The sequence below is a fragment of the Alnus glutinosa genome, chromosome 13 (assembly GCF_958979055.1).
Source record: "Alnus glutinosa chromosome 13, dhAlnGlut1.1, whole genome shotgun sequence".
Lineage (NCBI taxonomy): Eukaryota > Viridiplantae > Streptophyta > Magnoliopsida > Fagales > Betulaceae > Alnus > Alnus glutinosa.
In genome coordinates, this window is record NC_084898.1 from 11,806,670 (window position 1) to 11,821,123 (window position 14,454).

Below are 14,454 nucleotides of genomic sequence, written 5' to 3' on the forward strand. Positions count from 1 at the left end.
GAGAGAGGGAAGAAGAAATTCTTATTTAGTTGTTATTTTTCATACAGTTACACAGGGTTAAATAGAAGAAACCAATAGACTAATATAGAAAGAAATAAAGACAATATTACAATCAATATAACTTAAGGAGAATAAAATCATAGTATGTCCGTAGTTTCCATCTTCAACACCCCTCCACAAGTTGAGACATAGATGTCTCGCATGCCCAACTTGCGTAAGACTGAATGAAGAACACTACTAGACACTCCCTTTGTCAAAATATCCGCAAGTTGTTCTCTTGTCTTCACATATGGTGTGCAGATGATAGCGTTTCTAAGTTTTTCTTTAATAAAGTGTCGATCAATTTCAACATACTTGGTTTAATCATGTTGGACCAAATTGTGAGCAATACTAATTGTCGTTTTAATGTCACAATACAATCTCATATGATCCTTAAAGTCAAACTCAAACTCTTTTAAGAGTATTTTCAACCAGAATGTTTTACACAATCCATGAGCCATGGCTCTAAATTCTGCTTCTGCACTGGATCTGGCAACCACTGACTGCTTCTTGCTACCCATGTAACCAAATTACCTCCCACAAATGTATAATACCCTTACTTGGACCGTCTATCCATAATTGAGCCAGCCCAATCTGCATCTGTATAGGCTTCTATTTTCAAATGATCATCTAGAAAACAGCAGTCCCTAACATTGTGAGGATTTCAAGTAGAGAAGGATTTGGTAAACTACTTCTATATGAGGCTCTCGTGGAAAATGCATAAATTGACTTACCACACTAACAACATATGCAATGTCTAGACGGGTGTGAGATAGATAAATCATTCGACCAACCAATCGCTGATATCTTCCTTTCTCCCAATTTAACATTTACGTCTACTGGATTATCAGTGGCTTTTGCATCCAAGCATATTTCCTTTGGGAGATAAATATCCCATGCCTTGACCTTGTTACCTCAATGCCGAGAAAGTACTTCAAACTGCCCAAGTCTTTTATTTCAAACTCATTGGCAAGAGAGTGATTCAGGTTATGTATCACCCCATCATCATTACATGTTAAGACAATATCAACATATACAATCAAAGTTGTTATCTTTCCCTAAGTGGAATACTTAATGAAAAGTGTATGATCAACTTGAATCTGCATGTAACTTTGCATAGCCCGGGAAAACCGCTCAAACCATGCTCTTGGAGATTGTTTTATACCATACAAAGCCTTCTTTAGTTTGCATACTTTTCCCATTGAGGATGAATCTTCCGGTCCATGAGGAATTTCTATGTATACTTCTTCTAGATCTCCATGAAGAATACATTTTTTACATCGAATTGATGGAGAGGCCAGTCAAAAAATTTGTAGCTATAGAAAGTAGAACTCTAACTGAATTCATCTTTCCTACTGGAGCAAATGTCTCCTCGCAGTCAATCCCATAGGTTTGTATGAAACCTTTTGCAACAAATCTGGTCTTGTATCGTTCCACCGAACCATCGACCTTATGTTTGATCGGCCTTATGTTTGTCCAAATTGTCATCTTCCAATTAGGCAATTTAACAAGATCCCAACTCATGTTTTTGTGAAGAGCTTTTATCTCCACTTTGGATCACTAAGTGCCTCTTGTAGATTTCTCGGAATAGACACATATGACAATTTGGACACAAAGGAACGATATGATAGTGAAAGATGTTGATAGGAAACAAAATTAGATATGGATGGCGTGTGCATGACCTAACTCCTTTGCGACGTGCAATGGGTAGACTCATATCATCAACAACAAGTATTACAAAATTCATATCAGAAATAGTAGTGTCATCTGAATCAAGATAAGATGTTGGCATGTAGCATCAGGAGGAATGGTCGTATTTTTCTGGTGTCTAGAGTAAACTCAACTCTTCCACAGGAAGCGCAGATGACTTATCAGTAGGTTCAATAGGAGACTCATTACTAAGCTATTGTTTCTTTTACTCAGGCATAAGATTAGGAATAAGTAATGGAGTCAAAAAAATCCTCTTCAATCTGACTCCCCCTTAAAGAGGAGTTTGAGATGGAGAGAAATAGGATTGTGTTTCAAAGAAAGTGACATCAATTGAGGCAGTGTTTTCTTGACGGGGAGTGATAACATTTGTACCCCTTCTGAGTAGGAGAATAGCTCACTAAGACATATTTGAGGGCTCAAGGGTCTAACTTACCCTGAGCAGGACCATGAATATGGACAGAGCAAACACAACCAAAGATCTTCGGAGAGACGCCTTTTGAAGTAGAGAAAGGTAGGGACAACACCTCAAGGGGTATTTTAAACTCTAAGACTCAAGAAGGCATTCTATTAATGAGATAAACAGCAGTGAGCAAGGCGTCCCCCCAATAAGATTTGGGAACATGCATATCAAGCATTAGGGAACAAGTTACCTCTAAAAGATGTCAATTTTTTCGTTCAGTAACACCATTCTGCTGCGGAGTATCGACACAAGTGGTTTGGTGTATAATGCCTTGCTCACGAAAATACAATATGAGATCACTAGACATATGCTCACCTCCATTGCCAGAACCAACAATTTTGATATTGGTATTAAATTGGGTCTGCACCATTTTCTGAAACACAGAGGACACAATACTTTTTTCTTTTAACAAGTAAACCCACGTAGTCCGAGGAAAGTCATCAATAAAAGAAATAAACCACTGATAACCAGTTAAAGAAACAACCCGTGAAGGGCTTCACACATCAATATGAACAAGAACAAAAGGCTCATCACTTTTATTGATACTAGGAGAAAAAGACAAGCGATGGTGTTTAGAAAGTTCACAAGTTTCACATTGAAACTTAGAAACGTTATTATGCACAAATAAAGAAGGAAACATGTGTTGCAAAATTAAAAAGGAAGGATGCCCTAATCGCGATTAGTCAGAGCTAGATTTTAGGTGCAGTTATCCGCCTGAACTGAATAATAAGCCTGTATGAGCCGAACTTGCGTGTTGGGCTGAGAGTCAAGGTAGTACAAGCCATCCCTCAAGCTACCACTGCCAATCATCTTCCCCATTACTAGGTCCTGAAAGAAGCAATAATATGAGTAAAAAATTATTCGACAATTCAACTCGAGGGTAATACGGGCAATGGACAATTGATTAACAGCAAAATCAGGTACATGAAAAACAGATGACAAGATCATAGAGGGCATGACAGAAATAGACCCTTTACCCAACACTAGCGACAAAGAACCATTAGCTATTCTAACTTTTTCTTTGCCTGAACAAGGGTTATATGACGTAAATAAAGGAGACATACTAGTCATGTGATCGAAGGCACCAGAGTCAATGACCCAAGGACATCAGAATGAGTAACAGATGCATTTAGAGCAGTAGCTAAATTACCAGTATGAGCAAAGGAGGATGCAATAGCAGGTATGTCCAATCGAGACATAAGTTGAAACCCGGTCCAAAGCAGCCCAAAGCCACTCTAGAAGCTTCTTCCACAAACGATAAAGCCCTAGCTTCATCTTCTTCCTAGCCACGCCGCCACCATGGAAACAAACTGGATTCTTATTCTTCTCCAACAACCCGTGCGGTTGCTCCTCCAAATCATAGTAATTCACTGCCATTCTCGGGTCTTCGACCACCCTACACCACGCCACCGAAAGCAAATCCAACCCACGCAACTCTAACTCCAAAACCCATAGCCTAGGATGCTTGACACGAGAAACAGCTTTCCCCAAACCACTTCCGCAAAGGATGGAGAAACCCCACCCAGACGACTGGACGAAACACCCCCCTTCTGTATCCCCTCTGATGCGGATGTCTAAGAAACCTACGACTGAGCCTTTGAAAAAGTAAGCATCTTCCACAACTCACCCACAACCTAAGACCAGCCCATCCTTCACGGTCTTCAGGGAGCCAAATAACCCCTTTACGACCACCCTCAACAAAGACAACCACCTCAAGGTAACGACCAGCCTTATTCCCACCCTCACGAACCATCAATGCTTTCACATCTTCGCAGTAGGACTTGACAAAATCCTTCTTCACTGGTTCCTTCAGCGCCTCCTCTACTGTGGCCAACAACCACACAGAACACTGGAGACCCAGAAAAATAAAACCAAAAAACCGCTTCCTCCTTTCCTCCAAGCAAATCTCAAACGCATCAGCCTTCACTAAAAAGTATAAAGCTTTTGCTTCCACAGAGAATCGACGCTCCATGTATGCTTTAACTGAGAAGCCTCAAAAAGAAACACCACGGCGAAATACTCACGAGACCGCCCGTTGGAGAAGATGAAAGAGCTCTGATGAAAGCTCTAGCCTGAATATGAAAACAAAAACAAAAACCGACCCCAGAAAAGCACCGATGAAAACTTTGATGAAAGCACCTCTGAAAGAAACAAGCCCTAGCGTGACGCACTACAAAACGCCACCGCTAGGGTGGAGAGAGTGGAAGGGATGCAAGAGAGAGAGAAGAGAGGCGAGAAACAACGGATTGAGGATTGCAAATGAAAATTGTTTTGCGAATGTTTTACTCTTACTTTTTGGATGTTTTGAAAATGAAAATTGTTTCCAACTTCATTTACTGTATGATGTATCTATTTACTAAGTATTCGACCCACCCTTTTGTTTTTGTGTTTTAAAAAAACTCAGATGATGTCGTGGATAGTTCTACAAGCCAGGGAAATCAAGGTCAGAACCCTTCACCTATAAGAGGATTTGAATAAGTACACTTGGCATATTAGTTGGTTTTGTTACAGCTTCTATGTTAAGACTAAGTGTTAATGGTTAAGTTTTAATGAGAAGAGTTGTAATAACACTAATACAATGGATTAAGTTTTTAATTGTTACGAAACGTTTGGTTTACTTTAATTTTCAGTTTATGAAATTCTTATATCTTTGTTGATTGAGCGATGCGTAATATCGTCTTCCTACGGGATGGGGGTGTTACAATTCAATACATTATTGTGCAGCGTATATACTTTAAGTAAATTTTACTAATTCATGCACAGCATATTCTATGAAAGATGCTAGTTTTCTTCATATATAACTTGAATACTTCACCATAATTTACAACAAAGAGAAAAACACATAATTTAATCTTCATATAATGTTGACATTCTTAGTAACCAATACAAGGTTCTTGCACATCTAATCTAAGGGAATTGCATTATGAATTCTTCCATGTCCGTTTACCACCACCTCCTCCCCAGAAGAAAATAAAATTTTTAAGCCATCACATCTTTGAGTTTGTTAATTCAGTTTTGTATTTATAAGAGATAGGTAAAGGATGATTCTGAACTGATAGCAAAGACAACTTCACAAAAGATTCATCTCATGATCTTAACCTGCATTTCAAATTAAATATAGAGAATTCATCTAAACCCACATCTTAATGTAAAGACAGAAAGAAACCCTGTTCCAGTGCTTACATCTTTTTCCAAGGAGGCCCGGTGAGTTGATGAAGTATTCTTGTTAATATAATTGTCATTGTCATCCAGACGATTATGTCCCCTGGAAGCACATGCTGAATGCAGTAACACCTGTTATGTTCACATTAAAAGAAACAAAAAAACTTAAATGATTTTATTTTTTGTCCTTATTCAAGATTATGATATATAGCTTTAGGCTGCATTCACCTACGATTTTAAGCATAGTTGTTTGTATAAAAACAATAACGTGAGATGATTACTAACATAAGTAAGGTCTGTGGTCTCACATATGTTTCATTCTGCTCCTGCTTTATGGAATGCAAAACTCCACCTCTTGAAACAGTTGTATTCCTGTCAGAAGCACTGAAAGGAAAAGACAGAATTATAGTGTAAAAAAGGATGGACCCTAATATGATGATTCTAATGTCTGAGAAGAGTTAAGGATCAGTGTATCAGACTATAGAATATCCTAAACTACTTAGCTTGACAAGCCTTATCCCAATTCTTTTTATCGGACACATGAATTATTTTTCACCAGAGCACTCACTAGGACTCTATCATTCATCAATCATTTGCTAAGAGTCTTAATTCAGAACCGAGAGAAGTTTAATGGAAACAAACTTGGGAGGAAGAACACACACACACAATAATTGAGAACATCTCACCAAATATGTTGCTTTAAACATTCACTTCGCTCTTGATAGATTTCTTGCATAGTTACATATCATCAAATATAATTATCCAAGCACATGAATTTCTTTTACATGGACAGGCGAATCATCCCTCAGCTTCCAAACCTCTACCCCACAAATCCCACATTACTTAAACTCGCCAAATTCCCATATAATCATTTCTTCAAAGACTTGAAATACTTAAAGAGAAACCATACATACGTTAGAGCATGAAACAATCCATTCCCAAAAACTTTTTTTAGAAACAAGACAATAATGAAATCTTGTACTAAATAATAACTGAACTCAAAAGCCACCAAAAAAAAAAAAGACTACTATAAGATTTTGAGTTAACAAGGACCACAAATAGTAAGTAACAATGCTCAAATAAGTCTGACAACTATACCTCTTAGAGCGTCTGTGTTGGGAATGGACATATGAGTTTCCATCTCCATTCTCTCTCTTCCCACTTCCTGCTGCTGCTTTTTGGACAACACTAAAACCACCCATCAGTTTTTTGCTCACAGATAATCCACCAAAGTACTCGTATTCTTCTAATGGGTCAAGACATACACAGAGAGAGAGAGAGAGATCTGAAATGGGTATGTTTGCTTTGGTTGATTGGTTTGGGTGTCTAATTGACAATTGGAATTCTTTTTTCATTGAGAGAAATAATATGAAATGTGAAATAATTTCTAACACTTACCCAGAGGTCCACGGACAACGAAGCTGCTCTGCTCGGAATTAATTTGGTCCCCTTTTAGTCGTTGGGAGCATTCAATGTGAGAATTTAATTCATCTCTCCAATCAATCTCTCTCTCTCTCTCTCTCTCTCTCTCTCACTGACTACCTTTTGAAATGAAACGTTTGGAACTTGGAAGATTGTTTCGTACGTCTCTGCGCTTCACTCCCGCCACAATCTGTCCCCTGTTATCCCGGTACGTACGTAGGTCAAGCCCAAAGATTGTTTCAAAATAAAAAAAATTAGTTATTTATATTGCTACACATCCTAAATTTTTTTTCTAAAAGTTGGTTCTCAAATGATGTGTCACAGCTTCATGTGATCTATCATTTTGAGAAATGTGTCACAATCTCATGAGATTGTGACACTTCATTTAGGAACCAACTTTTAGAAAAAAAAAAAATTTGGGATGTTTAGCATTTCTCTTATATCTATATATGATGGTAAAGGAACCAATTAAGTTGATCATGTATGATGTGCAAATTTCAATACTCGCAAGCGTAAGAATCGTTTGTAATATAGTGTATATGCAAGTGCGAGGTCGAATCTACAAGAAATTGTGTTGCAAAAATTAATTTCTATTTAAACTAATTCTGTTTTAACCTAGTGCCGGGTTTTTGAAATTTTTTTTATAAAGCAAAATAATGAACTAAATTAAAATTGAATAAGAACAATTAAAAAAAATATATATTAAGGTTTTAGAATCTACCTCGTCATATCAAACATCACATTCTTGTATTTTATTCATACACCCGATAAACATTTATGCCTTATTGATTGTTCAAAGTCCCAAAGAAAATGCATATTAAATCATTCAATGAATCCAACCATTAAATAAATCACAACGAATACCCAATTAAAATTAAATCATCCAATGTATCCGTTTTGACAAACAAATCACAATGGATATCATCTTTCAATCAAATCATTCGATGTATCCATCGTTTGAAACACATTGAATATCTAATTTTAATAAATGAACATTCAATCAAAAGACATAAATCAAATAATTGAATTTGGACTTGAACAATTTAGTGGAGAAAAAAAAAATTTCAGGATTATAGAAATAAAATAACAAGAACGTAAATGTAATCAATGGCAAAGTTTCATCTTCAACCTTAGTTGAAGAATTAACCTCTCAAAACTAAAAACAATATGCTAAACTTTATTAAAAATAAAAGACTTACAAAAGAATAGAAGTCAAAGAACCCAGCCGCTGCAATGTACAATGTTGGGATGTCCTAAGTAGTGCCTAGCATGGAGTATTTATAGTAGAAAATTAGGTTAAACCCAACTTTTGTAAAATGACACATCTACCCCTCTAAACCCTAATAGGAGAAAAGAACGCTAGGATTTAGGGCTATATTTTTAAAATGACACATCTACCCCTCAAAAACCCTAATAAGAGAAAAGAATGCTAGGGTTTTGAGTGTCTATAGCCGCCAGGAACAAGAAAATTCGCGTTTTTATATTGCAGGGCATTTATGACGTAGCAGACATTCGAATTTGGAAAATTTTATTTCACAATGATTTGTAGGATTTTGAATTATCTTTCCAACGCCACTGATTTCACTTCAATCCAATACTTGAGTTGAAAGTCATGGTCAAAATACTATAACTTATGTAGAACCTAGCATTTAATCCAATCCGATTTTGACTTCCAAAATTTGCATTTTTTCACTTTAAAACTACCGTTTTCTCTTTATGATCTGCAAAATACCAAAATACAAAAACTAACCAAAAACATTAAAAAATAACAAAGCTAAAGGTTTAGCAAATGTGAATTAAGGGGTCCAAATATATAATATTCGGCACTCATCAAATACCTCAAAACTTACATTTTGCTAGTCCCTTAGCAAAACAAAATGAAAAATAAAATCAAAGCATGAAACATAAGTCCGCTATCGTGGGAAAGACGATTGCATTTAGCGTATAAAACAAGCCTTTTAAACCCCTAGGACTCCCTAGTGGACGAGTGAAGTTTCTTGAGGGTTTGCCAGGAATGATACTCACAAACATTTTAAAGCACTCTGAAGTTATCAAGCAAAGACTTCCACATAAACATATGGTTAATATATCATGAGTAGGTTTAATAAAATGAACATCACATCATCAGGATGTCAAAAATCAATCAAATCGTAGCTGGAAAATTGAGACAACACATGCTCCAATAAGTGTAAAGTGAGATTAACATAGAATCACGAGGTTTCAATTTTTCTCAAAATTTGTGTACTCAAACATTCATAGGAATCTCATCAGATGAAACAACCAAGGCTTAAATCTAAAAATGCATTTTTTTTTTTTTGTAGGCTGTGCAATGTTTGACTCCCTTAAGATTTCTAATTGACTTATGTAACGAGTGTTGGGTCAGTGACTCCCAAACCAGGTGGTTTTAAGACACTAGATGTAGAAACATCCCTAAGGGCTTAATTATTCAAGTCAAAAAGGCTACGAAGTCAAACTAGCCATACAATCAACCAAATTGAATTTCTCATCTTTTTACGCGAACACTCAATGCTTAGTGAGGCAAGAGGTCCGGTTACTCAATAAGAACTCAAACTGATGATATTATTTTTCTTTTTTTTCTTTATTTATTTTTTAATTTTTAACTTAAGCCAAGGTTTCATCAACAAATCAACCTACAAACCTCAAAATACACATTTCTCAATTCAAATTTCATACCTCACAGACCCTATGCTAATGTGCTTGTGAAAATCAATTCAAACAAGTGATGTCTCTCAAATCCAACAAACGAGTCAAGAGATTCAGATTTCTAATAACATGTAGTGTTCAAGATGTTAAACCAGCCAATGACATACAAATCACTAGTTGCGATGTAATCATGCTCAATCAACAACCTAGCACAATATTTTTTTTTTAAAAAAAAAAAAATTCTAGAACAAAAGGACAAATAAGCAAACAAACAAACAGACATAGTGTTTTTCAATACCCCCAAACTTGAATTATATACTGTCATCAATGTGTAGTATAGAAATACATTACCAGAAGTAAGAAAATATCATGGTGTGAAAAAGGCTAGGGCGTCCCCCAAACTTAAACACCAAACACCTGTCAACAAAACTAACAGCAACATTTTCTCATAGAAATAAACATCAAAAGGTTAATTATTGTCAGAAACAAAATGAAAAATGAAAGAAATCAAATGTCAAGAAAGTAAAAGGATTTACAACGCCTTCTCCGATCACGTAGATGTCCAACCAATTCCTTCCACCCTTTCTTCTTTAAAATTTGATACCTCTCTGGAAGAATGTGTCGCCTTCTTATGTGGCCAACTTGCTTGCTTTGAAGGATCTTCATAGGACGATGGTTCCTAAATTTTTGACCTTGTGTGCATCTGTAACGCCCCGCTTTTACAAAAAGCGTAAGTGAAATTTTTTGATTTTTCACGTGACATTAATAACTCATCAGAGTTAAATATTGGCAACGGAATATATATAAATATAATACAGACTTAGGAATTAAATAACACTTTAGAGCTTCTACTGAAATACCTCAAGATAGATATAATAAGTAAGTCAGCATAATTATACAAAGTAGTAGTAGTCATGCCTCACAGGGCATAAATAGTAATACAAGCCAAAATATCTAAGGTTTAATGACTACATAACTGCAGAATTATAAATATTGTCTTTAAACTAAGTTAATGAACTACAACATGGTAGTTCCCAAAAAGGAGGCAGTTTTGCCTCAAAAACTAGTATCAGGAACCATCTAAGAGTCTGGATAGTCCTGATATTCTTCTTCTTCATATCCTGTATTATCACACAATACGGAGAGGAAAACAACAACACAAAATACTAAAGTGAGGCCGTTGTTTTCAATATTGGTATGATTACTGATTTATTTAAGTAAATGCAACACAATGCAATAATATAAAGTAATGACAGTTTTATATGCACAATTTTATTATAAAATGAATCATGAGCTTCTTGCATTCGATTTTATAGAGACGTAACTCTAACGAATAGATTTAAGGAAACGTAATTCCATTTAATAGAGTCTAAGAGACGTAACTCCTGTCTAACGTATTATAGGAGACGTAATTCTCGCTTATCGAGTTATAGGAGACGTAACTCCCGTTTAGCGAGTTCTAAGGAGACGTCACTCCTCTAACAATTTATTATCTTTTTGGCACAGACAAACGTTACTCCCTGTTCCGTAGGCAGACGTAACTCCATACTCTGTTGTTTATTAATATTTTTGGCTCAGGCAGACGTCACTCCTTGATCCGTTGGTAGACGTCACTTCCAACTTTGTTATAATTAAATTCATTAATTAAAATAACAAAATATGAAAAATCCACATGTGCAAACAATTAAATAAAACAGAAACCACAACATTATGGAAATTTAGCATCACCCTCAGTAAGTAATAAATACTTACAGTTCTTTCTTTGCTTCAGAAAAGTGTTCACATAAATATTAGCTGCTGTATAATTTAATACCAATAATAGTGAATTAGTACAATTCACTAATAAACTCATATTAACACTATTTTTATTTTTAACCTTTTAAACCTTAACATAATTTGCTAAAATCATTTAAACATAATAACAGCATATAAAAAATGGTTTAATTATAATGCCACATATTCCATATGGGCATTATAACAACATTTATAAATAATGACTAAAATACCCTTTTGCATTTTAAAATACTTATTAACATAAGAATCGTTTTACCAACACTTTTAATCATAAAAGCTATATATTTATATAACATAACCAATTCCAATTGAGCTAAGTAACAACATTAGCATTAGTAATGTCTAAAAATACTTTTAGAATATTGGGCAGCATGACGGCATAATTATGAATAATTCCTTTTATAAAATTTGATAGAACAATGACACTTTTATAACTAATGCTTAAAAAAACCTTTCAAAACTTTTGACAACATAACGGCACATTTAAGGAATACCCAATTGAATTTGGGCATCATAATGACATATTTGGTAAATAAGTGATCAATTTTGAACATAAACACATAATGAACATAATCAAGCTTAAACTAATGAAATCAAAACTTAAAGCATAAAATCAATGAAATTAATGATTGGAAGCTTACCAAAAGACTTCCTATAACACACTCCAAGCCTTGGACCACACAAAAGCACACAAAAGCACACTTTTCTCTCTCTTTGCCGTGGGTGTGTGTGTGAAGCTTGATGGGTTTTTTTTTTTGCATCCTTCCCCTTTAGTTCTATTTATAAGGGAATGAATGGCTAGGATCAAGTAGACATTTTTTGATCTAATGGATGGGAGTTAGCCTTATCCTCCAAGGCATATGGGTGTCATCATTACTTAGATAAATATCTACATGCTTTTGCATTTCATATGAATTTGCATTTCATGTGTATTTTGGCACATGGGTTTCATAATTACTTAAATCAAATAAAATCAAATAATATCTAATCTAATAAATTCTATTCTAACTAAATTTGACACCCCACAAAATATCTTAAAATCTCAATCATCACAAATCAAATAAAATCAAATCCAATTATAACAAATATTTCTATTCTAACTAGATTTGGCACATGGGTTAACTAAGAAATGAAACTAAGTTATAAATAGGACTAATTGATTACAAAATATCACAAAATCAATAGGGTGACGCGGCGATGACGTGGCAGAATCTACACATGCATGCTGCCCAGTCCAGGGGCAGTAGATTCACGGACACTTTCGGCAAATCTAGAAAACTCTGATTTTTATGAAATTTTATATGTAGATAGAGGACTCCGAGACGAGGGTTCTGGCTTTTGAATCGACCAAAACGGAGTTCGTTTGACCTTGTTTCCGTTATTCCAAAGTTTAAGGACTGTTTGAGTTTTTATCAAACTAAAACTATAAATGCTTCTAAATGAATATTTATTTTCATAAATATTCATATTTATTCTTTTACCTTATTATTAGGTCATAAATCATATTTTAAGATATTTTATTAAATATCTTAAAATATGGGATGTTACAGCATCGATCCTTGAGACTTTTAGCAGAAAATGGCTTTTGGAGACATTGAAGTACTGGTACCGATCTGATAAAATCTGTCTTGCTCTGGAAGTTGGAAATGGAGATGCAAGATTCAAAGATGGAATCTTCGAATACTCCAGCCGATAAAGAGAATGTAAATGGAGAAGAAAATGACGAGGAGACTTCCATTGTTGCGTGCTCCTGTGGGAGCGATGTTCTATGTTCAATCTGTGCTGAATCTGAAAATGAAGAAGCAGATGTTGTTGTAGAAGGTGAAGATGAGGAGGCTGAGGGGGGGTAACTTCTCCTTCTTCCTTAGGTTCATCGTCGTTGATCCTTAAATTCACTTGTTGGGTGTTGAGCGTTGAATAAGACTATTTACAACCTTGAAAAATAGTCTTTATTTTATTTATATAGGAAATTATGAGAGTTCCTTTCTTCAGTCTCGCACCTCCTCACTCTAACCGCTCCGCCTGAATGTATCAAGGCGTACGAACAGGGGCTCATGAAATGTCTCAAAAGGGATTGTGATGAAGGAATGAGCTTCAGTACTCACTTCCTTGTCATTGGACATATTTGGATTTGGCAGGGGCGGTGTGTGCTCCAGGTGCTCCTCTTTTTCTTCCTCTTCATTTCCATCCACAATTTCCTCACTCTCAAATGTTGCGGTGGCTTGGACATGCTCATGATGAAGATTGCTGGAATCATCATCATCAATCATGTAGTGCCCTGCAACCATCACTTGACCCTGAAGCTCTTCTTCCTCTATTCTGGTGACTTCAGCAACCAGATATTCGAGCTGTCCTTCTATCCGTGCAATCGCCCGAGTGTTTTCCATAGCCGCATTCTTCACTTCACTAGTAGCCTGGCCTGTGAGGTACATAAAGACTTTGAGAGTGTCTTCTAAAGTTGATTGTGAAAATGAAGGTGGATAATTATGGGATGAAGGATGGGAAGATTGGTCATCGAACTGCGGATATTCAAAATGATGCAGTTTCTGAAATTGGGGAGCACAATTTCCCATGCCTTGAGCTTGCCACGAGAAATCATAATGGTTGCTTCAATTCGGGTTGTAAAAATTGGAATTTGAATTGAACCCTGGGCTGGAGAAATTTGTGTTCATTTGCTCGTATAAAAAACTTATAGAATTGTCTCCAAGATGAACAATTACTAGCACTATGATATGGATCAGAGCAATATGAACATGGTTCATGTGGGTTGAAATTGTAAGGGTAGTTGGTTGGAGCAAGTGTCCTACCACTAGGTGAATCATGTTGTGTAGAAAAATTATTATAATCATCAAAATAAAAATCCATGCTTCACTCGCACCCTATAGCATGCAAACATTCCATAAAAGAAATAAACCAAGTTTTTTTTTTTCTTTTTTTTTTTTTTTTTTTACAAAAAGAAAATGCAAGTGGGGTAGACAGAATTCTCCAAGAGCCCAGGTTCGTTCCGAGGAAAGTGAAGGGAGTCACACCAGACACACTTAAATCCTTAGTCTTTCCTAGCCAGAACTTGTCTAGACACTTGGATAGTGCTATAAGACCACACTAGCAATCTTTTTTTTTTTTTTTTTTTTAAGATTAAAAGAAAAATAGCACAAACAAAATAAAAAACGAAGACTAACACGAATGCATACAACAAACAAAGA

General features: G+C 35.6%; 1 protein-coding gene and 1 long non-coding RNA gene across 2 annotated transcripts in view; both read right to left on the reverse strand.

Moving 5' to 3' along the window:
- The window catches only part of LOC133854966 (uncharacterized), a 29,419-nt gene extending 22,693 nt beyond the window's left edge, over positions 1–6,726 (reverse strand). Inside the window, exons 1-3 of the mRNA XM_062291247.1 lie at positions 6,470–6,726; positions 5,680–5,755; positions 5,393–5,503 (exon numbers count right to left, since the gene is read on the reverse strand). Of these exons, the coding sequence (XP_062147231.1) occupies positions 5,393–5,503; positions 5,680–5,755; positions 6,470–6,726 (444 nt within the window). The remainder of the gene's footprint in view (positions 1–5,392; positions 5,504–5,679; positions 5,756–6,469) is intronic.
- LOC133854967 (uncharacterized) lies at positions 2,719–4,519 on the reverse strand. The gene is made up of 2 exons (XR_009896897.1): positions 3,360–4,519; positions 2,719–3,037 (listed from the first exon to the last, which is right to left on the reverse strand). It is a non-coding gene; the product is annotated as an uncharacterized LOC133854967 (long non-coding RNA).
- Positions 6,727–14,454: the final 7,728 nt, after the last annotated feature.